Genomic DNA, 24,116 nt, shown 5'->3' with positions numbered 1-24,116 from the left:
TACAGCCCATATATTTGCTTATCAGTGGAGTGCTTGCTTTTTAGTTTTTGTGTGGACACACCTGGAGTGTGAGACTAGAGGCATAGCATTAGCCAGAAACCTGTTAAGTTGTGTATCCAGTGGCGTGTCTTTCAGACAGTATTCTGCAGCTGCTTGATGGCTTGAAGTATTTGGCTTTGTCCTTCATTAATTTCTTTCTTCTTTCTTCCTCCTCTGCAATTTCCCCTCAATTTGGCAATGTAAACCCCAAACAAACCTTAAACAACTGCACCTCCCACTGCCCATGTGGATGCGTGGGCTGGCAGCCGCCCATCGCCGGTGGGTGCGATGCAGGCTCCCACCGCCTCCGTGTATGACCCTCTGCAGAGCTCCGAGCTGCGGCGCAGGCACAGCACCTCCTCCAGCCCCAGCCAGGTCCGAGTGGGGCCTGAGCAGCTGAAGCACGTGGCCCAGGTCTGCCCCAACAGCCCTGTGGAAGTGGAGGTGCCGGGACTCAAAGTGCTGCATGTGCAGTTCAATTCTCCCCTGCAGCTCTATTCGCAGAGCAACATCATGGACACCCTGCAGGGGCAGATCTCTTCTGTTAGCCCTGATTTCCCCAGGTAACCTCCCCACAGCCTCTGCAGCCAGCTCAGCACATCTGCTCGTCTGCATTTCGGTGTCCACGAGTCCTCGTCACCGTCCATGGCTCATGGCATTGTCCAGTCACAAAAACAGCATTTACATTTCAGTTGTCCAATGTTAGTGCATGAGTCTTCAAAGGAGCTTTCTCTGCCTTGTGTCTGTGCCCAGCACCATGGCAAACACCAAAACAAGTTTTTAGTGTGTCATTATGTCCATTGCCCCCTGCACACTCACACAGCAGGACCTGACAGCAGCTGCTGGCTTTTCTGGAGGAGCCATCTGCAGCACCTGGGTTTGCTGAGGGTAGGGAAGTGCTTTAGCCTGAAAGCTGGTATTTTTCCTGCACTTGAAATTACTTTTGTTGTTTGTGACTGACAGGTGCTGCCAGTCTTTGTTCTTTTGTTTCATTGGCCATGCATGTGTGCTGAGCATTTCAGGCTGAAGCAGGTACCTGTGCTCTCCAGCTGATAACACTCAGTTTTGATAACTGTTATCAGTTATGATAACAGTTTGGAGCAGCCTGGCAGGCACCAGGCACATGGAGGGGACAGTCTGTGTTCCCACCCCTGCCCACTTTTCTGTAGAGGTTGCTGCAGCACAGGCTTCCTCTGCCCAAAGGAGTGGAGGATGCTCAGCATGCTCTGAGGTCTGCAGGACCTGTGGTGAGCCTCAGCATCACAAGGCCTGGGTGCTGTTTGATGTCTTCTTTGTGGTACTTGGAAACTCCCTGGCCTGTGTCTCCAAGTGACAGCCTCTGAGTCTCTGGGTTTTACAGGGAAGGCTTTAGTGTCAGGACAGGTGGAAGGAGAAGGCACTTTTATCTGTCTCACAGGAGTCCAGTCAAGGATGAATTGTGAACCTTCTGCTATGCGACCAAGCAGTTTGCAGCTGTGTGACATGTGGCTCAGGACAGTGGTCAGTCCAAGGGCTTCCATGGGGCAGGAAAGGACACAGCCAGATCTCATGGCTCCTGGACAGTTCCCTTCTGGGAACCACATACTTCAAAGCAGAAAAGCTGGTGTCCTCACCCCTGGACCCACACAGACAAGCTTTGCCATGTACCAGGAGCCGAGAGATAGTGGGAGGCTGAGGATTTACTCCTGCCTTGTTACTCAGTGCAGTTACTTGCTCTAAGTCAATGCTCTGGCTTGTAGTCAGTACCATGCACACCAGAAGGAGTCACACTGCCAGCTCTCTGTGCTGGCCTGGTGAGCTGATAGTGCTCACAAAGGAGCCCCAGACATCAGCAATTGTTTAATGGCAAAAGGGAGTGCTGCAAGCACTGAGCCTTCCTGTAGCCTTGAGACCCTTGTAAGCTTTGCAAAACAGGCTGGCATAAAATAGTAAAATACCATTAGTAAAAAATAAGCTGTGCTTTTTGAAGATTCTGTGCAAGGCTGTGTCTTCATGATTTTTATTACTATCTTCTTGCCAATATTTAAGGCTCAGTGACCCAGTATTAGTCAGTCAGTGTTGCAAGTTGCCATCAATGAGATCCAGTAATGGTTGTGTAAGTCTAAGATCTGATGAATGTTGTTGGGGTTGTTCCTTACAAAGTTTCTTCATGAGGGAACTCATGTGCATGGAAAAGGACACCAGTTGCTGATGATTGCTGCAGATAAAGTACCTGTGCAGCAGGAAGTGCCAAATATCAGCTGGCATACAGAGACTCAGTATCTTGCAAGAACAATTTCTGTGCCTGTGGCATTACCCTTTCAGAAGATACACATGCATTTTGGAGATGCTTTTTAATTTAAGCAGCATAGCCTTCTGCCCTGGCTGTTTGAGGTGTTTTACTCTGCTGGTACAAAGCTGGGTTTGATGATTTTTATAGCCATTTGGAAATCTTGTCTATGCAAGTGGACATAAAGGTTGCATACCTGGGAGAGCTGATCTGTATGTTTCACGCTGCCACAATGCATGGTTGAAATGTGATGGCTTTGTTTTACTCCAATGCTTTTTAAGATGATTTAGCCTCTGCTTTTTGGATGCATGTTATCGAAACATTCTTAGTGTGCAAACTGCAATGAAAGGCCTCTTGCATAATGTTTTTACGGGTGGATAGAGCAGTGGGAGTGTATGTGTTTACATGAGATGAATGTAATGTGCAGCATGGGACATCTTCTGTCTAATAGAAGGCACATAATTATTTTATTTTGGGTGAGAAGTTTCAGTAACTGAGATTCAGGCTTCAAAGGCTTCAACTGTTTGCATGTCGAATGTGCTTCCTGCTCCACTGAAAATTGCTAAAGATGGAAACATTTTATGAAATTCTTTTTATGGAAATAGCATTTTATTACTCATGTGATGATTTTACTTCTGATGCTTGAGGAGTTTATTATGTAGAGTAACTCCCAGATGACTCAATCGGTCATTGGCCTGGAAAGTATGCAGTTGTTTCCTCAAGAAAAAGATTCTCCTCTGCCATTTAGTCTGAACCTCAGGATGTTTATGCACTTTTTATGCAATCACAGGGTGCAAGAATGGTGAAACTGAGTAGACCATTTACATATATAAGACTACATTATAGAATTGAGCTATTAGAGGAAATTTGTCAGCTATTTCATTTTATGGATGTTTTTTATATGTTTCACTGCAACTACAGAACACCTGACAGGCAGGAACTTCCTGTGTCCTTTAGTCCATCCCTTAGTCCAGCATTTGGCAATTTAAACCACTGATTTAAGTAATTTCCACTGTATATTTTCCCAGACTATTTTCAAATCCTTTGCTTTGGAGGTTCCTCCTGACAGCAGTGTGGGCAGACAGCCCAGTGTGCCAGTCCCACCCGGAGCACATCCAGCACCTCCGTGTCCGTGGGCTCCTGTCATGCGTGTGCTTTGCACGTTCATTCTTCAGTCAAACAATCATCATTTTGCTAGAGGGATTTGCTTTATTTTCCTCTGTTTAACAAGAGGATTCTCTGTTCCTTCTTCAGTTTAGATCAGCATAACCAGACCCCAGGCAACATTGCCATAGACAGACAATCTGAGGTTTACAAGATGCTGCAGGAGAATCAAGAGTCAAATGAGCCACCCAGACAGTCTGCTTCATTTCTTGTGTTGCAAGAGATCTTGGAGTCAGAGGAGAAAGGTGAGTACTTACTGCACACCTCATCTGAGTGTACTCTTTCCCTCTGCTGTTCTTTGGGCTGAGTAACATTTAAAACTTTATTTTCCATTTAGCTGTTGATTGTTCAAGATGTGTAGGTAACCTCTACAGAAACCTGTAGACCCTGTCACTAATTTGATTCCTTCATATTCTCTCATTGATTAGTTTTAGTATCTGTAGGCTCATATAATCTCTTAATCATTGAGTGAGTGCTCCAGAAAGAAACCCTTGTAACATTTAGTTATCAAGAAGAAATTTTTAAAGTTACAAAACCTACAGTTTCTAAAGTTTTTCCCCCTTTAAGGTAGTATTCACTGATTAAAGACCATCTTAGATTCAAGACTTTGGATGGTATCACAAAATAGTGCTGTTCAGTGAGTCCTAGCGCTGCTGAACACCATCCCCCTACACAAGAAAAAGTATCCCCTTCTGCAGCTGAATGTAAAAATATAGAAGCTGGGTTACAGTGAGCAGTTCATAGCTTTTAGCCTCTGAAAATTCACTCTTCTTGGTATTCTTGGTCTGACATCTGGACTTGTACAATTCATAGCTATACAGCTTAAGATAAAAAAGCCAATTAACTTATTTGGGGGCTAAATCATGCTCTCTTCTCCCCTTAAATAAAATTAAATAAATAAATGGGAAAAGAATTCAAGGAATGACCCTTTTTTTGTCCTTAGGCCAGCCTTTTGTGTTATTAGCTTGGCAGTGGTACGTTCAGTTTAATCCAAAAAAAACCTGGTGGTGAGATATTCACCAGAAAGAGAAACAGATTAGCTAAGTGCTGGTAGGTCTGAGGGATCTGTAGGGAAACAGCAAAATTAAGGAAATAAGGAAACAATAGGAAGAAAGAAACCAGGATCATGGAGTTTTTAATATGCTATTAAAATACCTACCTGAAAGAATCTTTTAAATACTGAGTGTTTGCAGCTTGCCCTCCAGGGTTCAGCTCCTGCATGGAAGGAGTAGCCCAGACTTCTCAGGAAGCCGAGGTCCTCCCCTGTGCTTAGTAGTGGTGAAGAAGATAAGAAGCAAAAGCCTCTCTGTTTTATCTTTCTTTGAAGATTTGCAGCATTGTCGGGATTCTCTGGCACAAGGTTTGCCTGCCCGATCACGGGCCGGGATAGGCTCTGGCAATGTTGCACAGTGAGCTGATAATGTCCCACGGCCCAGCCTGCCGTGCTACTCGGCCAGCATCAAATACACACTGCTGCGATCAGATTGTTCCGTGTGATAAATGGCACATTGGACAGCGTCTTCTCCCAGCCTGGCTCCAGGCAATGGCTTGTGAAAGGCAGCTTGAGCCATCGCCCCAGCTGCGGACAAGGCCCCTGGGGCATCGCTGACTCTGGGCTGTGCTTACACCAGCTGAGAGCCTGGGCCAGGCACAGCGGGTTTGGAAGCACCACAACTGGTCCTTTAAGACCTGACCCTGTACTCAGAAGTGGAGAGGGTTCCACTGGTGGAACATACCAGTTCCTGTGGGTGTTTGATTAGGAGAGATGTAAAAATGTCTTGTCAGTGTTGCTGATAAGAGCAAAGTGCTGGTTGAGGCAAAGGGAGCGAACAGAAGTGATAGGGAAGAGTCTGAAAATGTGATTGCTGCTGCTTGCTTCCCAGTGAAGGTCACTTGCAACTACTCTCGGAGGCAGGTGGCTCTTGCTGTGTTTGGAGGGCTAGGATACTTTCACCTCTGGACCAGCATCTGCACAGAGCTGGGTGCAAACCTCTGAGCTGAAGGCTGCCCTAAAGGCAGACCAGTGCAGCATCATCTGCCCCATAGCTGACGTAGGCAGATCCCCCCTTTTTCCTTCAGCTCTTCTAACAGTGATGCTGCCTGGGGCTGTGGTGAGACCCTGACATTGCTGGTCACCAGGGTGTGTCTTTGGAGGGTTTTTCCACCCCTTGCACTGGGAATGTCTATTGTAAGTGTGCTCTTGGTTTGACACTGGTCAGAAGGGTTTCATCATTGTCCCTCACAGCCCAAGGTGTTTCTGGTGCAATATCATGGGAGTCTCAGCAGCCTCCTTCTCTTGTTAACTGGTGTAGAACCCCTTGGAAAAGTCATATATATAAGATTAGTCCCATCATTGGTGTCATTTTATAAAAGGCTCCTTTTTCCCTGCAGATATTTAAAGGCTTGCCTCGTATCCTGCATCTAGGATCCACTGCTGGTTTAGGCATCCAGGTCAGCACAATGTCTCCTGCAAAAGCCCTGCAGGAATTCCCTGCCCTAGAGAAGTTGCAATAGGGAGACACCTGGAGCATGCTATGCAACAGTCAAGGTTATCCCCAGTGTCCCAGGGCTCTGCAATAAGGAGTTTGTTAACTACATCTTCCAGGAGTCTTGGGGGAACCAGCTCAGCTGTAAAACAGACAGCAGACTGGAAAAGGGCTTCAACAGTCCTCCCAAACCTGCCAGAACACCCATCTCTTTCTGAGTTCAGATCTGGGAATCAGCTTGACCCTGAGTGTGTGATCAGGACACATCAGGCAGACTCCAGTGCTGCCAAGGCTGGGGCTTTGCTTTGCTTTGTGCATCTCTGCATGTGAGACACATCAGCTGAAGTCTGATGGGCTTCTAAGATGAGAAAATACTCTCATCTGATGGCCCACCATCTCAAGCCCTCACATTTCCAGGGTGAGGTTCAGCTAGCTGTGTCCCTCCTCGCTCCCTACACATCCCTAAATCTCTGCCCACTTTCCATGCATGAATCCCTGCCTCAGAGCTGGGGTTAAAGAATATCAGGCCCCCAGCAGAGCATCTGTTTGGGAGGAACAGCCTCAAGCCACGCATCTCACATGCTCTGAAGCACTCTCCTTCCACCCCCAGGAGACCCTTCCAAGCCATCTGGATTTAGGAGTGTCAAAGCCCCTACCACAAAGGTGGCCTCATCGATTGGGAATGCCCAGAAGCTGCCCATGTGCGACAAGTGTGGATCTGGCATTGTGTAAGTAAGCCTGTCCCTGGGGTTGCAGGTGAGCAGCCTGTGCTGAGGTACTGCACCCAAACAATTTCACTTACCCACATCCAGTGCATTCAGGAGACTCAAGGCATCAGCTTTAATAATGCTAACTCTGCAGTTCCCTGCCATGAGGCAGGGGTTGGGTGTCCATCTACAGATCCGTATCAGTGGAAACCAGAGCAAGTCTCTGAGTCAAACCTTGAGGCAGTTGTTGCTGCAGCATTTTTCTTACCTGAAATACATTTACAGCATTTGGAAACAAAAGAACCTTTACATTCAGGGCCTGTGGTTTAATGCATTTCTTGTCTTGGTGCTCCCAGGCATGGCATGGAGACTTGCCTTGGTGCTCAGAGGCAATGGGGACTGCAGAGCTGTGTTCTGCTCCCCACTCTCCTGTTGGACCTCACACCTCCACTGTGTCTATGCAGACTTTTTTTTTGTCTTTATGTGGGTAAAATCCAACTCCAGCAGACCTGGGGTTTGGGTTTGATGCAGAGCTGCTGTAATGTAAGTGTGATCACATGGGGGACCCAGCATTGAAAACCTATGCCTTCAAGTTGCTCAGTTTTTCAACCTTAAATTCTTCCCTGCAGCCCCCTTAACTTAAGAGTTGACTATGCAGCAGTCAAGTACTGGTAGCCAAACCTGTCTTGTCATGGAAGAGTTCTGATTTTTCAGATGCTGCCCGCCACAGGCTATCACACTGTTGCTGAGACCCACCACACTGTGATTGCATGGTCCTGGCATGCCTGGAACATCTGGACCAGTAGATTCATTACAGAGGCAATTCATACCCTGTAAAATATGAATCAGAGACAAACCCTGTAATTATTCAACCAGCTGGGTAGGTCTGGAGAGAAAGCACAAGGCCTTGAATGGCACTCAAAACTAATGAATTACAGAAAATCGAGATGGCTGCTGGAACAAAATAATACTGGAAAATTGTTGTGTTGAGGCTGATGGTAGTTAACAAATTGCTGTGTAGTTTTTGTAGTTTTCCTAGTCACCTGTTGGGTTAGGCTGTGAAGTCTTCCATTAAGAGCTGGCCCACATTTGTCTGGATCTGATCACTGCAGCTCCCAAGCAGCCATGTCTGAGATGAAAACCAGGATCTGGTCTCTGTGCTTCTCCCACGTCAGTCACTAGCATAAGGGCAGTACTGGCTGTGCAGCCTTCATCCCTGCATTTGTTTTGCCAGTTGGCTTGTACGTGGATTTTGCTTCCCCAGATGGTAAAGTTACTGCCTGCCATTTGATCCTGGGCATTTAAATGCTGTTGTGCTGTCTGCAGCCACCAGCTGAAGATGCCATCACAGTCATTCTTGCCACCACAGGTGTAATGTGCACAGGTCAGTGCTGGGAAACACTTTCTAGAGGAGAATTGCCATGCTATGTTGGGCTTCTAAAGTGCTGTTAACACCTGCCTGACCAGAGGTAGGGCCTATACTTCAGCTTGTCAGGAGCAGAAGAAAGCTGTTCACCTTTGGGACTGGTTTGTGTCTGGGCTGGGTGGGAGGTGGCTGGGGAGGAGGGAGGCAGTGGTGGGCACTGAGGAGTGCTGGTTCCTCCCCAGAGGGATGTTCGTGAAGATCCGGGACAAGCAGCGTCACCCCGAGTGCTACGTGTGCAGCGACTGTGGCACCAATCTCAAGCAGAAAGGACACTTCTTTGTGGAAGACCAAATCTACTGCGAGAAGCACGCACGGGAACGGGTGATTCCCCCGGAGGGCTACGAGGTGGTCACTGTCTTCCCAAAGTAAACCATGCTGCTCACAAAGCAAGCGTGGGTGATTTATCCTCTGCTTCTTTTCCTTGGAGAGCATTTTCCCTACCCCCTGCAGAATCTTGTTTGCAATAAGGAATGCTAGGCATGGCTTTGAATTTCCTTGTCATTATTAATCCTCCATCTGTTCACATGAGATGTCACTAATTGTTCAACATTCTTCTCATCCTCTCTTTCACTTTTTTTTTAATACACAGATTTATTTTTTTTTCTTTCATTGTGCTGTCAATCACACAGGAAAATCAGAGGCCAAAGTCAGATTACAACTTTTCTGTGTTCTAGTTATTTTGCCATCTGTTTGCCTTCAATAAATGGGGTGAATCCACAAGGCAGAAGTGGGTTTTTTCTGCTGTTTTCCTTGTGCACTGGATTGTGGTTCCCTGGGCAGCAGAAGAGGTGCCCAGTGCATGGCAGGGTTTATCCTGGAGAATAGTGGGAGGCATTTACAAAGTTGAGTCAGGCTGGTTTTGCTGCCAGCTGAGCTGTGAGCAGCTGCCTGCTGGCACCCAGCGAGGGGCAGGTGGGCACAGCCAAGCCTCAGAGCAGACTGGTGGCCTGTGCCCAGTGCAAGGCAGCCGAGAGCTGCCTCCTCTGTGTCCAGCACTGCTTCATGATGATGGGACTGGACATGTCAGGGTTTCCTGCTACTGCATCACCACAGATGCCCCTTCGTTCCCCACAGTCCCAAACTGAACTTTATGAGAAAAATAATTGCGTGATGCTTGCTGGAAACCGGGGAACCTGAGAGTGAAGAGGGGAAGGTTTGAGCAGCCACAGTCTCTGTTCTGGCCCCCCCTGGGGGGAACCACATGTGGCTGCCCAAGGCATCGCCCTGTTCCTAGTGCTGCTGCTGTGCACAGCTGCTGGAGGGTGCCTTTGGGGGGTGACGTGGGGAGGGGGGCAACGTGCCTCTTGTGCCCTGGACAAAGGGCTAATGGTGCCTGAAGAGCAGAACCTCGACCTGTGTAAAGCAAAGAGGAGGCCTGCAGTGGTTATTTCTCTCACATCTCTAAATGAGATGCTGGCTGTTCTTAATCATGTAAAAATAAACCGTTTCTAATATGTGACATCTTTCCTTTAAAATGAATTGCTGGTGGTTGAAATCAGCAGGGTGGATTTCTAACTGCATACAAGCCCTGTGTGACTGGCACAGGGCCCCTGGAGTTAGTGGGCAACAGCTACAGACAGGGTCATGTCCCTGCTGTGGAAAGTCCTGTCTGTGTTCAGCAATGCTGTACTGCTGCGCCCTGTTTCCTTTCCTTCACAATGAATCACAACACAGCACAGCTGCATTGTAAAAAAACAAAAAAAAAAACCCCCAAGAAACCAAAACAGCCAAGCTCAAATCACAAGCCCAAACCAAATCCTTATGTGAGGAAAAGCTGACCTGACACCAAGGCTATAAGCTTTCTGCTGCTCAGATAAACTGTGCAGCTTTTGGGCAAGTTGGGCAGGGGACTAATTCACCAACCGAGCTGAATTTAGTTCATACCCTCAGGCTCCCTCTATGGGCAGAGACAAGCGAGGCTGCCATAGCTCAACCAGCAAACTTCGGATCATCTCTGGGAAAAGCGTGGCTTCTCTGGGCTGCTGGCACACATCAGCACGAACTCCAGATAGTAACACAAACAGCTCTTTTTCAAGGTGAGAGTGGAGGGATTTTTTTTCCTGCTGGGATGATGTCTCCCCACACTACTGGGGTTAATCCTCTCCTCTCCACAGCACACTTCCATAAAAAAATGTTGGCAGGAGGGACTGCACAATCGGCCATTGCGTTAGTGGGAAGCAGAGACCTGCAGGGGTGGAGTGACCATGTAGGCACAAAGTGCTCTGGCAGTATTGTGAACCAAGTCTCCTCCCCCGTGGTGGGACTGTGGCTGCTCCACACCACCTGCTTTCTCAGCAGGCTGGGGGCTCGGGGCTCCCCCAGGAAAATGCCAGCTGCTGAGGCCATCTGGAGTACTGTGTCCAGCCCCAGTGGACCTGGGATCAGCCCTCCAGTGCCTACAAAGTCACTACATGATTTTGTACATAAACATCTGTCAGCAAAAACAGTGCTTATTCCAGAAAACATCTTGATTTTGGGGGCAAAGGCATTAGAGCCTGACCCACTCCTGACATTTCCCTGCCCTCCCACCCAGTGCTGCGCTGCAAACGGGTGACAAGCCCTGCTTTGTGCAGGGCCACGTGCTCTGCCTGAGCTCCTGCAGCCAGGCTGGCAGCACAGCTGGGAAAACTGACTGCAAGGGGCTTGACACAGGAGTTGGGGACTAGAAAAGATTTGTGGAGTAGTCTGGAAGTGTAGCTTTCTAATGTGGATACCAGAGTTGATCCAATTTATTCACGAGGGAATGGGTTAGGTGAGGAAGTTCCTATTTGTTATTGAGGACTTTGATCACTCTGCTGTGGCTGGCCGAGAAAAGGAACGTATTTATCTTTTATGATGCAAGGCAAAATATTTGACAACTGCAGTGTTCACTGTAGTCTGACTTTCCAGATTCCTCAGGAGTTAAACAGTTGGCATCTGCAATCTGTCAACAGTAACAAAATAGGTTAAACAGTGTCACTCATGCCTTGCAACCACACTGAGCTGCCTGCTTTAGAAGTTATCAATAATGTAAGAGCACATAGAAGGTTCCAATGTGAAGTGTGTTGGGCAGTTTGAGTGGGTGAGTGTCCTGCCAGAGGGACTCTCATGAAGATGGGCAGAGCAGCACAAAGCACAATCTGTCACTTTTAACAATTACTTTGATTTTGCACCATATTGAAGGTTAAGCAAGGTAGATCAGTCTTCAAAAGTTATGTAGGCTGTGTGGGAGCAGCTGTCACTTATTATTAAGTCTTTAACAAGATTAGGTTGACATACAGACAGTTTAATAGGGAAAGCAAAAGCCACACACACAAGCAAAGCAAAACAAGGAATTAATTCACTGCTTCCCATGGGCAAGCAGGTGTTCAGCCATCTCCAGGAGATCAGGGCCCCATCGTGCACAATGGTTATTTGGGAAGACAAACAGCATCACTCCAAACATCTCCCCTTCCTCCTTCCTTCACAGTGACCATGGTGCTGTCTGGTCTGGAATATCCCTTTGGCCAGTTCAGGCCATCTGTCCTGGCTTGTGTCTCCTCCCTGTCCCCCATGCACCCCCAGACTCCTCAGTGGCGTGGAGAAGCAGAAAAGCCTTGGCTCTGTGTAAGCCCTGCTCAGCAGTAACAAAAACAACTCTGTATTAACCCTGTGCTCAGCACAAATCCAAAACACAGCCCTAACCAGACACTGGGAAGAAAACTAACTCTGCCCCAGCCAAAACCAGCACAATCATTGATTACTAAATCTCGTAGCTCTTCACTAGAATTAAAGGATGCATGAAATGAAGCACAGTGTGAACATAACGCAGAGACAGCACATGCTGGACTTTGCATTACTCAGTCCAATAAGTAACTGAACAGAAAATTTTTAAACTTTTGTCTTCAGCAATTGCCAACAAAATGGGGCTTTCACAAGGCAAAGGTCAAAGCCAGCTTACTCATTAACAGATTTATCTGTTCCCTCAGAGGTAAGTATAAACATCTCTTGCTACTATAAGATTCCCCTCTCTGTATCAGGCCAACAGAGTAATAATGATCATAAAGTGAATGGAAACTGGTTTCTGAAGTCTGAGTTGGTAGAGGGGGGTTTTTCTGTTATCTATGCCATGTCAATGAGCACAACTGCAACAGCTCCAGCTGCAATTCCATGACTGCAGCTTTTAAATGATAGCTAAGAGACATTTTCACAAACCACAGCTGAAACTGTAAAAGCTGCCTGATTCATCCAGTGCTGTGTCCAGTGAAGTAATGAAGGTAACTGAAACGAAGGGAAGTTCTGGAAGGGGAAAGTGCAGAATGTCCATGTGGGTGGGTGAATGCCAAGGAGTACTTTGTGGGAAGAGAAGGGCAGTCAAGAGGTAAAGGATAATGCATATAAGAGTTTATATACTATAGGAGTGAGTTGTCAGCAAAGGCTTTGAACTTAAAATCATAAAATAATTTCATTGGGAAAGACTTTTGAGACAGAGTCCAACCATTAGCATGGCACTGCTGAATCTACCACTACACTGGGTCCTCAAATGCTACATCCACATCTTTTAAATACTTCCAGGAATGGCAACGCCAACACTTCCCTTGGGAGCCCGTTTCAGGGCTTGACTTTTTTAGTGAAGAAACTTCCTAACATACAATCTCAACCTTTCCTAATGCAACCTGAGGCTATTTCCTCTTGTCCTATTGCTTGTTACTTGGGAGAAGGGACCAACAGCTTACAACCTCCTGTCATGTAGTTGTAGAGTGATAAGGTCTCCCCTTCTCCAGGCTAACCCCTCAGTCACTCCTAGGACTTCTGCTCCAGACTCTTTATCAGCTTTGCAGCTCCCTGCACCTGCTTCAAATGAGCAACTCAGCTGACCAGCAGTCAATACAGAAGTAATGTCTGCACTAGAAAGATTTAGGCTATTTTAGGCTCATTGCTTTTTGGCTTCTCTTTTTTTTTGTTCAGTTTGTGTGTGGGTGTTTTTCTGATGTTGTGTGGCGTTAGTTTGTTTTTCTTTAAATGTATGACATTCACTAATGTGCTAAATGAGTAGGAAACTGTGAATTAATGGGCACAAGATTAGCTTTGCTTGTTTAAGAAGCCAAAATCCACAGACTTTTAGAACAAACCAGGTATTTATTTAACCAAAATAATTTGCAAAAATTAAAAACAGAAGCTACACAAATGGCTTTAACAAAGGCGCACGTTCTCCCCCAGATAAAACTATAATTGACACCATACTTTAAAAAACAACCAAAAAATGGGTTTAGGACTTCCACAGGAAGATTTTTTTAAACAAATTTGCCAGTTTATACCACTGAGCACAAGAACTAGCTGCAAATGTGAAACATGCTCATTTCCTTACTTCTTTATGAAAGCCTACTAAAGCTACAACTATTCACCTGCATTACACTCTAGAACATGTTAAAATTCACTGGAAGAACACAAGGGATTTGAACAAGGCCTTAAGGAAAGTCAGCATCAAGGACCAGTAAGCGTAAGTGACATCTCTGAAAGATCTGAAAGACTACTTAGAAGCCACATTTGCACATTAAAACACACATTCTGCATTGGACTCTGATGACTCTTCTAGGACTTTGAAGACACCCATTTTTTCCTTTTTCATTTTTTCAGAGGTCTTCATTTGATCTAAGATTTAAACAAATCAAAGGTCAACAATAACAGGTGTAGTAGAAAAGAGATTTGAAAAACAAGTTGAAAAAAACATTTTGCAGACTTATCACGCTGATAAAACCATATTGCTCCTTCATTCACCATATTGCTTCAAACAGCTGGCTACTACAAGTTTGTACTTGAAAATATTTTTCAGCTGTACGTTTTTAGAAAAAAATTCCAATGTCTCTGGCTAAATGTGAATGAAGAAAAGCAGTTTTAAAAGATGCCTGAACTAGTCTCATTTTCCTGAAAAAAAATACCCAGACAAACTATTTAGTGAAATTACCAGGAGAAATAAAAAGTTACAGCTCTAGTAAGGAATATTCTTTCCAAAAATTCAAAGACCTGAAAACTTGTTTTCCTGGCAATTGCAATCACTTTGTTGCCCTTCCAGTGAATATTAAGCTAATGAAAAAGTATTATATTTATATAAATAATTATGGCTTACCAGGGTGGGAGCTGGCATTTTGGTTTCTAAAGCACTAACTGCAGTTAGCTACAGTAAATATTCAGTATATGATGCCAGACTAGTATGTAACTTTTTTGACAACTTTGTTATATTAATTTTGATTAGCACAGCAAAGGAAAAAAAGAGCAACCACAATAAATATGTTGCACACTAATAGCACAAGATAAACAGCACCTTTTTCAACTTGGAAAGAGAAATCAGATTGTTTCACAGCCTGACGATGTAAAGATATAGGCCTTATTACCCATTCATCAGGAATAATTTTCTCTATTATCAGTCAGTTAACTGAAATAAGCAGTTTTATAGAGCAATGCCTTAATTTTTTTTTCCTAAGTTATCTAAAAATACAGGAAAAGTTTCATAAGGCAAATTCATTTTTCACAAACTACACACAGCATACTTATTTAAGGCTAAAATTTTTACTTCTTAATTCTGTACTGACTGGGGTTTCTTTTCCTGTATCTATGCTTGGAGTCTTGTTTTGCTAAAGATGCTAAGGGAAGCAAGGCATTCTAAATCTATTTAACATAAAAAAGCATTCTAGCTCTATGAACTGGACAAGATTTTTTCCTCTGTGGAAAGTTAAGGGCTTTTTTCAATAACATCTTGGTCTGATCAAGCACTAGAATTTGCAGACAACCTCAAAAAAGAGTTCTGGTTTGATTGGGGTTTGCTAAATAGCTGATCCACTGACAAGCCATGGGAACTCTGACAAGCTTGATTTCTTTTTTCCAAACATTAGACTTGAATTCTTTCCCCAAAAACTGTTAGACAATGTTAGATAAATGTATTTTGAATTATGACAGTATCAAAGTATGCTTTTAAGTTTTCTGGAAAATATCTTTCCTGAGAAAAATTTTTATTTTGATCAATTACAGCAACTCTCCCTGAAAGCTGCTTTGCAGAACACCTCCTAATCTATGCTTGTCATTCACAGTATGCTCAGGGCACAGGATGCCTGAATGTGGTTTTCTGGAATACTTTTGTCTACGTTCTGTTATTTCTTCTCCAGCAAAAGATGTTGAAAATGTCAACAAAGGGACCAAAGGGTCCTTTGTCAAACAGATAACACAGCTGTAGGGAAATGAAGCTGTGGCAGCTTTCTACATACAAAGATTCTTACGAAGTATGAATTTACTGTTGAACAGAATAAAGAAAACATGAAAACTCAGACTTACCAATAAGATCACTTCTATCCAAAAGTAACTCTAGATCTTTATCACTGATTACTTTCTCTTTAGATCCTTTAATCTCCCTGTTAAAGAACAAATAATCTCTCAATACAGACAAAAGCATGCTCGTATTGCACTGAAGTCAGTTTTCCCATGTAGCAGAATCCCTAGGACATTCTTTCCTCTATGAAGATCCACATACTATTTCATAAGACAAGAGAGCATTTGACAGCTGCTTGCAAGTTACAAACTCATGGTCCAAGAAAATATGAAATATGCATACCTCTCATAGTCTCTGGATTTCAGTAATTCTATTAATTCCTGAGGGTCCAGGCAGCTTTTTGATTGTGCTAGACCAGATTTTCCACCTTTAAACTGATCTGTAGAAAGAATAAATTTTAAGAAAGTACACAGAGACTGGAACAAATTACTGCTGAATATCAAAACTAATGCTAGGTTTCATTGTTTTAGCCCTCAGATAAACACACCTTACACTAAGAGAGACGGACTCAGACGCACATGAAGGTTTGCATGCAAGCCTTTCACTTTCTATAATGTGCATGTATGTAGATATATATATGTCGTGTGCAGAAGAACTGATTGAAATACCAATTCACCATGCCCACATGCACACAGAGCACAAAAGCCATTAGTTCTACTTACAGTAAAAGCATTGTAAATAAAGTTAGATGGTGGATGCTGAAGTTTGTTCCCTTTGTATTGTAAGCTGGTTAAAACAAAGTAAGTAGTATTAACCACAAGACAGGAAAAATGTGAAAGATGTGGTCTGCAGAGAGAACAGCCTCAGTTTAATGAAATGACAGACATGACAAAATAGTACTCCTGACACAGGCTGCTTTTTTGAGACTATACTAGCACTTATTTACAGCAAATCTTGATGTCAGTCCAGCTGTAAATAATATTACACAAGATTATTACTTAATCAAAGCTGAGCATGGATGAAGTCAAGCTCAGGCTCATACATTTCAAGGAGACTGGCAAGACTTGCTGTTCTGTGCCAAATTTCCTCACTTTTTTTCAACATATGCACCCATTTTATTAATATGTGTCTTCACTGACTCCTTTCATCACACTGATCTTCCTTCCTGTATCTTGGTTTCAGAAATCCTCCCTATATCCTTTCCCATCTCCCTTCAAGAACTCTTGAGTTTGTTTGAGAAGTGCAAATCAGATTCAAGTTCCAGAGTAGTCTGAGCTATAGGATTCTCTCCCCCATTAACATCTACAGAGGTGACACACATGTTTCCAGGTCCCTTCATGCGTTATTAGTGATGCTGTCTCTCCCTTTTAGCTTTCAGAGTTTCACAAACCATATGGTATTAAATTAGTGCTGTGCGGGTCTCAAGTTGCCATAATAGTGATACAACAAAAATACAGCTTCCTAAGTAACTTTCTTCAATGTAACAGAAGCACAAGATGGAAAGCCAAAAAAATCACTGTTGTAACAAATTCCAGTTCTTAAATCCTAGTATTTGTACTGTATATACACTACATGGTTAGTTTTGTGATATTCCTTCCTCATTTACTTCTCCAAAGTTCCAACACGCTTCAAATATTCACAGTAACAGGATCCATAACATCAGCTTTACATTTACACAACAAATCCAAAGGTTCCTTAAGTGACACCCCTACCTAAGACATACATTTAATACACCAACAGATGCCAAGATAAATATTGAACTTGCTGCAAAACTGAAGGCATTGACACTTAGCTTACTCCCAGTACAAGTAGTCTCAGCCTCCAGTGCTGCCTTAGTACATAGCAGTCATCTATTAGAGCCCATTCTGTGCTCATCTCACTGCTTTGAGTTTTAACTTCGGTTTGGACCATTACCAAATCATTAAGAAAACCAAACCAAACCAAACCAAACCAAGAAAGTATACTGGTCAATAACATGCCTATAAAGAAACAGCCCTGGCAGTCACACCAAGACAGCAGTGCAAAAACATTACAAAGAAAAAGGCTAATGCTAAAATAAAATAATTAAATACTTATTATATAAAAAAATATAATTAATGATTAGCTAACAACATTCAGAACCAGGGGCAAACCACAGCTTAGGCTTGACTGTTCTGTAGACAGAGGTGTGGCCTCTTTGTCACTTTATGCCCTCATGAAAAGGCTTTTTTCCCCCTCAATATGAGTATACAAGAACGATGAAAAGCTAATCTCCTCAGAAGTTTAATATAAAACTAGCTATTGTTCAGAAGCCAAGTTATAAGAATTGCAGTTCTGTTTGGAAATTGCTATATATAAGGAGCTACAGTCCAAATGTCACCAACAGAATTAGCTATAAAAGCAAAGCAGTATTCCTATTGGATCTGTACAAGAAAAACTCATCCCCGAAAGGGACACTTCAATCACATTCTAAGAACTTTTGAGTATGACAAGACATATAATCAAGAAAACCACTAGAATCACCATTGTTCTGTGCATAAACCCAAGGACTATTGTTCCATTTAGCAATGGCCAGTTTTTCAAACAGGACTGGACTTCTGTGGTTATAACACATTGGACAGAGGCAAACAGGATACTGAAATTTGTTACAGCTTGAGATTTAAAGAAGTAACACATGCTGACATGAAGTCCTAAGAGAAAGATACTAACTTTTATGGATAATCAGCTTCTCCAGCTTCCTCTTGGCAGCAGCTCTCTCCACAATCTTCTGGTCAATAGTATTTGCTGTCACAAGACGATAAACAACTACTGGCTTTGTCTGACCAATTCTGTGACACCTGTCTTGGGCCTGTAAGTCTGACTGGGGGTTCTGAGCAGATAAAGAAATAAATCAGTAACAATTTAGTTATGCCATTATCCTTTTTTTAAAGGACATAGCACAGATGTAGCATTTTTAATGGAGAGCTCAGAGTCAGCGCAGAAGCAGAAGAGACGTGGTATAATAGAACTCTACCCCTCTTGACTCTTAAGCTTATCCATGGCAAGCTCTGCTGCTGTAGCTGCACAGGCAGAGAAACCCAACCAGCCTGGACTGCTTCTGCACCATGTGCTGCAGGTTTTCTACAGATGGACATGGCTAATATGACAGATTCAGGTGATCATTTTGCTTGTAGGTTTGTGTTGGGTTTATTTGTTGGAGGATAAGGAAAAGTATTTTAAAGGTTTTCAGCCATTTCTAAAGTTGAAAACAGCAGCACTGTCTACTAAAATAAAGTGAAAATGCAGAGGGTTCTCAGTCGTTTCCTTCCACACCTCTCTTTTTCCCAGCCTCTACACTTAAAGGAGCACCAGAATCCTAGCTAGCTAAAATACACGTGGCATGTCACAGAGGAAATTCATGGAGCTGGTACTAACATAGCAGCTGTTGCAAACAGGGAACCCATAAAAGGTCCAGCTACACTCAAATATAAGTAATAAAAAGAAGGAAATATATTGACAACACAAAAAAAATCCTGCTTTTGGTAACTTGGGGGCAAACTCAGAAATCAACTCTAATGCTGTATTCAGTAACCCAGGACTTTTCAAATGAGGCTGTATTATTTCACACACAAAATGTTTGCACATGCTACTATTACCTTCATGTAACAGCTCATTAAAGTTACAGAATTGGTGTATACCATAATAGGTTTGTAAATTATTATCAAAAGCAGCAAGAGAAAGCATTTTTTGACACATATCACTAGGTTAACAATCTGTCAACATACCCAGTCACTGTCATATATGATAACTGTGTCTGCCGCAGTTAAGTTAATGCCCAGGCCTCCAGCTCTTGTACTCACTAGGAACAGGAAGACTTCAGGATCAACATTAAATTGATGCATCTGGAAGAGATTTAATCTATTAAAAAAAGTAGATGGACCAAACAAAACACGGCTAATGTTTTATTTTGAGAGACCTGTTTAAAAATATGAACACAGAAAATACAACACAAGCTGTCAGAGGTTTTAAGAAGCACTGCACTTTAGGCATACCTCAAGGTAATACACAGCAGCACACTTTACTGCTTCAGTATTTCTGAGCCGCAGATACTAAGGCAGAAGACAGTTTTCAGCGTAGAGGTGTTTTGCTTATTAAAGGCAAAGTGCTGTACAAAATCATATCCCAGTGTCACAGCAAAAGCAGAATTTGCTGGAGTGCTCACAGGGCATGTCCATCTACTTACATTTTCTTCTCTCTCAGAGTAGGACATAGAGCCATCCAATCGACTGAATTTGAAGTTTCTCAGGTAACAGTAATCCATCAAAATGTCAAGCATCATAGTCATTTGTGAAAACAACAAGACCTACAAAACCAGAAAAAACTCCTTAATAACATTTTTTGTTCATAAGAACATGACTGTGTCTCATCCCTCCAATAATCTTCAGCGTTACCTTATGTCCTCTCTTTTTAAGTTCTGGAAGCATTCGGTCCAAGAGTAGAAACTTGCCTGAATTCTTTACTAGATCTTCATCAACCTTGGAACAGGAAAGAGGGGATCATATATTAGGACGGAAGGAGACCAATGGCTTCCCCAACTCAGAAGCATCAACAAAAACTGTCTGAAATCTCATTGAAACAAGTGTGCACTGTTTTCTTAACTAAAAGCCATAATATTGGAAGCAATGTTAATTTTAGCAAACTTAATCACTTAAATCATAATGAAACTAAATCAGAGCCCACCACTTAATATGCCCAAATAATTATTTTTTTAAAACTAATTAGTTTTCACCCCACTTCTGGAAGGAGAACCCTCATGCTGTTAACTTTTCCTCATGGAATAATGCTGCTGTTTATTTTGTCAGCTTGCAATTAAGGCACAAGGCTTCCACCTACTGGACACAGAGAGGCACCACTGAACAAGTCATTAACACATCAGCCAAACAGTAAGTTTACAGCAAGTTTTCACACTGCTGCCTTAAACCTCTTTTCAAGAGAGCTTGTTAGATCTAATTCACACCACGGGCTAGGAGCAGTGATATAGAAACTTCTAAGTTCTGAAACATACAGTAGCCACTGTGGTAATTATGAATACATTTTCCTGGGCAAGCACTAACTCCTGTGGGTGGTGTCAGCTGTTAAACAATCTCAATTTTCTACACATTAATTTTCTCTCACCTCCCTGACTGGGGAATCTGTTTTCTATGCACTGACTTTACAGTGATACACCTCAACAGCATACTCTGGAGTACAGCAGGCTCTGTTATCACTTGCCAAATAGGAAACATGACTACACATACCTACAAATCTACATCTACGTTTAGAATGTGCAAACAACTTCCAGTTCTTCAAGATTCTTTCAATTCAAATTCTTTCATAATTTCCTGTATTTCCATCTGCTTTGTGCAGATTAAACTACCAGCTGGTCTTTGTGATACAACTTGGATTTTTTTCCCTTTGGAGGAAGGATGCTGTATTCTCTGAGCAGATGACTCTGTTGTACTTGGTTCAGTTCTTCAACAACTCACACTTAAATGTTACCATTGCACCTCCTGCAGCATGTACAATTTACTTCAACTTTACTTCAATAAACAGTGCACCAAGGTTGGTGAGGAGACCTTGAGGCAGCCCCTAAAGCACCTGGAGTCAGTGGAAGCCAGTGACTCTTTGAATGTGTAATTCTCCACCAGTGGAAGAGCACTGTCACAATGAGGAGCACCATGGCACCACTGTGCAAAGGCTGAATGGGCACAGCAGCTGAACAGTTCCCTGCAACTGCTGCTGCAGGAAACTTCACATAATGATTCAGTATACAGCTGGAATTCAATAGGAGGTGTATGCTAAACACATGGAAAAGGTCATTCTTTACTGCCATCAGCTCCCAGTCTGTTGCTTTTTAATGCCTGGAATAAATTTTCTCTAGTGCTTTTAAAATGTGTACCTTGAATTGTTGTGTTGCAGGATCCAAAGGATACTCAATAAGATAGGGGTGATTACAACATTTCCTCAATAACATCATAATATTCTGCAGTTTAAGGTTCACCTCAGAATCCATGGGAATGCTCATGTCTACCACTGGCCTTGAAAAGATACAACATCTTATCAGTAATGAAAGTGTCCCCTTTTTATACTACAAATATTTCAGAGAAAAAACCCCCTACAACAAAATCAAGCAATGGAATTACATGCTGTGACGTGTGACATCCTCAAAATCCCTTAGTTTGTAAAGCTATTACCAGACAAAACTTTCTTAGAGTGCCACACTTGGCAATGAAGGCATAACTGTTTGCCATTATTGATGTAAAATATAAAAGAGCAGTCAGTAGTAATAAGTAGCAAAATTATACTTGTACAAGTCACCCAGCAGAAAAGGGAACAGAAGCAAGCCCTCAGCAGACCACATGGTCATACTTCCTGGGGAGCAATACCTAAGATGTTCCAGAATCAGCTTTCTGCCTATCCAATTTGGCCACATTGCAGGAATCACTATGAATACAGCTAAATAATACATATTTAGCTCTTCTACATGAACTAGAGCGTAAGTACTGTCTCCAACATCCATGATACCATATGATCCATGCATACAATAAATCTAACCCATAGATTTAATTGTCTGTTCTCACAGGCTACACTGGACTAGAATAAAAATCTAGCAAGACAAGCACTTTTCAACTTGAAGGTTTTCCTTATGCCCAAGGGACTTTCAACCAATTTAGAGCCACCAACAGAAGGATGAAGTGGAGGACATTTGGAGTGATGGTGTTTTGTCTTTCCAAGCAACTGTTATGTGTGATGGGGCCCCTGCTCTCCTGCTGATTGCTGAACACCTGCCTGCCCATGGGAAGCAGTGAATTAATTCCTTGTTTTGCTTTGCTGCATATGCAGCTTTTGCCTTCCCTATAAAACTGTCTTTATCTCAAACCACAGGTTTTCCAGCTTTTACCCTTCTGATTCTCTCCCCAGCACCACTGATGGAGCTCTGAGTGAGCAGCTGAGTGGTGCTTGGCTGCTGCTTGGGGTTAAACCACAACAGTGTCCTGAAGTTAACTGTAACACTAATGAGCCAGTGAGTCATGGTACAATAATCATTGCTATCAAGGCTCAATGAATACCAAGTAACATCAAAGAAACAAATCACAAAGCTACAAGGATAGTAAATAACTAAATGCCATTCCTCCTGATCAATTTTAGTAAGCAAAGCTCTGGAAGCAAATTAAGAGGGAGACAGACACTACAGGGAAAAACAAAAATCTTTCAAGACAAGTACCTCTCTTGTTCTACTTCCTCTTGCATTTTGCTGATTAATTTTTCCAAGTCATCAGGTGAACAATTATGTTCTTCACAATAATCAACCACTTTCCGACTACGGCGTTTTGGTCGGCCTGTAGAGCTCAATTCAACTACTTCTTCCTGGGGAATGAGAACATTGCCATCAACAGCAGCCAGCTTCAGAATCAAAGGTCTGAACCCACAAATTCTCAAAACAGAAAAGAGGCCTCAGTGATGTGCACCATGCAACACTTAGAGTCAGCAGCGTAAATTTTGGCTATGTAGAATATGCAGCCAAATTGTAAAGGTCTGCAACTGTATATTTTGAAATTTTTTGTTTGATTTAAAAAAGCTACATTCATACCTTACCAGTTCTAACATGAAACTGTTAACTCTGAAAACTGTTTTTTCCCTCCCATGCTGCAAGTAATCAAGAACACGTTTACACTTGTATTGTTTCAGTTCTGTGCCACAGGCCTATCACAGTAACTGCCACTGAAATAGGTAACAAACAGATAAGACTAAAAATTTAAGAATAAAAGCAGGTTTAGTTACAACAGCAATGAAGCAGAACCAATATGGTTTTCCATACAAACAATTAAAAGCAAGCACATTTCTAACATCCTTATGAACAGATACCTCATTATTTCCAAGCAGCTTCCTAATGGTGCGATTGACAATGGCAGTATAGAAAGTTTCCTGCTTCTTTGCCAGTGGTGCATATACCACAACTTCTCGTTTAGGAGGAACCTCAAGAGCAACGTCTGATTTCAGCCTTCTCAGTAAGAAAGGTGTCAGAATCTGAAATGGTGAGCAGATGCTACAATTACTCAAAGCTGTCAACACAGCTAGTTTAAAAAAAGAAAACAGGACAACAACACAGAAGCAGCCCTACTACATAATGTTACTTTGCCAATTTAAAGAGAGAGAGTTAACTTGCACATATATTTAGTTTTTTAATATGCATGCCTACTCAACATTTTCATGCACATACTGGTTCTAAGATGTGCTGAAACAACACACCCATTGACATTTTTTAAATTCTGAAGTGCTTAGTTGGAGCGCAGTATTAACTACGTTGCAGACCTTTCTTACAAATTCCAGTAACTCAAAGTAATCTTATTACAAAACTGATCATTTCGTTTGTTGTACTTCTTAAATCAATTCTTAATTCAATTCTGAGTACACACAAAACCTTTAACCAAAATAAATAAATTGTCATCAACAATTATACATGGAAGATGCAGTTTAGATCCCTCACCAGTAGCTTATAATGGGAAGAATCATAGTCTGTAAGCATTTACTTCCACACACTCTCTTAAAAAAAGAGCTTTAAGTGTAAATTTGAAGACAGCCATATTATGTAACTAAAAAAAAACTATGTCAAAAAGTGTTCTGCTCAACACTTAAAAGTTACATAAGTTCCCTCAAAGTTATCTTTTAACAAAATAAATACACTGATTAAATCTTTTGATGAATGGAAGTCTGTAGCTACAATTAAGTTTGACTAGACTAAATTCAGTTCCAAGCGGCTATCAAAGAAATATATTGTTACTTTAGCATTTCTAACTGCTGTAAAGAT

At 42.6% G+C, this 24,116-nt stretch overlaps 2 protein-coding genes and 1 long non-coding RNA gene across 13 annotated transcripts in view; 1 reads left to right on the top strand and 2 right to left on the bottom strand.

Moving 5' to 3' along the window:
* The window catches only part of PDLIM1 (PDZ and LIM domain 1), a 42,669-nt gene extending 33,854 nt beyond the window's left edge, over window positions 1–8,815 (top strand). For 2 of the 3 annotated variants that reach the window (XM_086900976.1, XM_086900978.1), the window contains exons 5-8: window positions 306–602; window positions 3,563–3,717; window positions 6,569–6,686; window positions 8,274–8,815. In XM_086900976.1, coding sequence (XP_086757102.1) covers window positions 306–602; window positions 3,563–3,717; window positions 6,569–6,686; window positions 8,274–8,460 — 757 coding nt within the window. In that variant the 3' untranslated portion in view covers window positions 8,461–8,815. The remainder of the gene's footprint in view (window positions 1–305; window positions 603–3,562; window positions 3,718–6,568; window positions 6,687–8,273) is intronic. The other variant, XM_086900977.1, reaches the window with a different exon arrangement.
* LOC147651909 (uncharacterized) lies at window positions 4,591–7,496 on the bottom strand. The gene is made up of 3 exons (XR_015290192.1): window positions 7,347–7,496; window positions 6,761–6,933; window positions 4,591–5,789 (listed from the first exon to the last, which is right to left on the bottom strand). It is a non-coding gene; the product is annotated as an uncharacterized LOC147651909 (long non-coding RNA).
* A 1,970-nt stretch (window positions 8,816–10,785) lies between the features above and the next one.
* The window catches only part of HELLS (helicase, lymphoid specific), a 24,897-nt gene continuing 11,566 nt past the window's right edge, over window positions 10,786–24,116 (bottom strand). For 3 of the 9 annotated variants that reach the window (XM_086900958.1, XM_086900956.1, XM_086900957.1), the window contains exons 13-23: window positions 23,174–23,335; window positions 22,533–22,675; window positions 21,207–21,345; window positions 19,720–19,803; window positions 19,512–19,631; window positions 19,054–19,170; window positions 17,999–18,158; window positions 15,653–15,749; window positions 15,376–15,452; window positions 13,615–13,701; window positions 10,786–11,014 (exon numbers count right to left, since the gene is read on the bottom strand). In XM_086900958.1, coding sequence (XP_086757084.1) covers window positions 10,986–11,014; window positions 13,615–13,701; window positions 15,376–15,452; window positions 15,653–15,749; window positions 17,999–18,158; window positions 19,054–19,170; window positions 19,512–19,631; window positions 19,720–19,803; window positions 21,207–21,345; window positions 22,533–22,675; window positions 23,174–23,335 — 1,215 coding nt within the window. In that variant the 3' untranslated portion in view covers window positions 10,786–10,985. Of the gene's footprint in view, window positions 11,015–13,168; window positions 13,702–15,375; window positions 15,453–15,652; window positions 15,750–17,998; window positions 18,159–19,053; window positions 19,171–19,511; window positions 19,632–19,719; window positions 19,804–21,206; window positions 21,346–22,532; window positions 22,676–23,173; window positions 23,336–24,116 lie in introns of those variants that run through there. The other 6 variants (XM_086900962.1, XM_023929504.2, XM_086900961.1 and 3 more) reach the window with 2 other exon arrangements.

Source organism: Cyanistes caeruleus, chromosome 8 (genome assembly GCF_971803275.1).
Source record: "Cyanistes caeruleus chromosome 8, bCyaCae1.hap1.1, whole genome shotgun sequence".
Taxonomy (NCBI): Eukaryota; Metazoa; Chordata; class Aves; order Passeriformes; family Paridae; genus Cyanistes; species Cyanistes caeruleus.
This window is presented reverse-complemented; position numbering and strand designations above follow the sequence as displayed.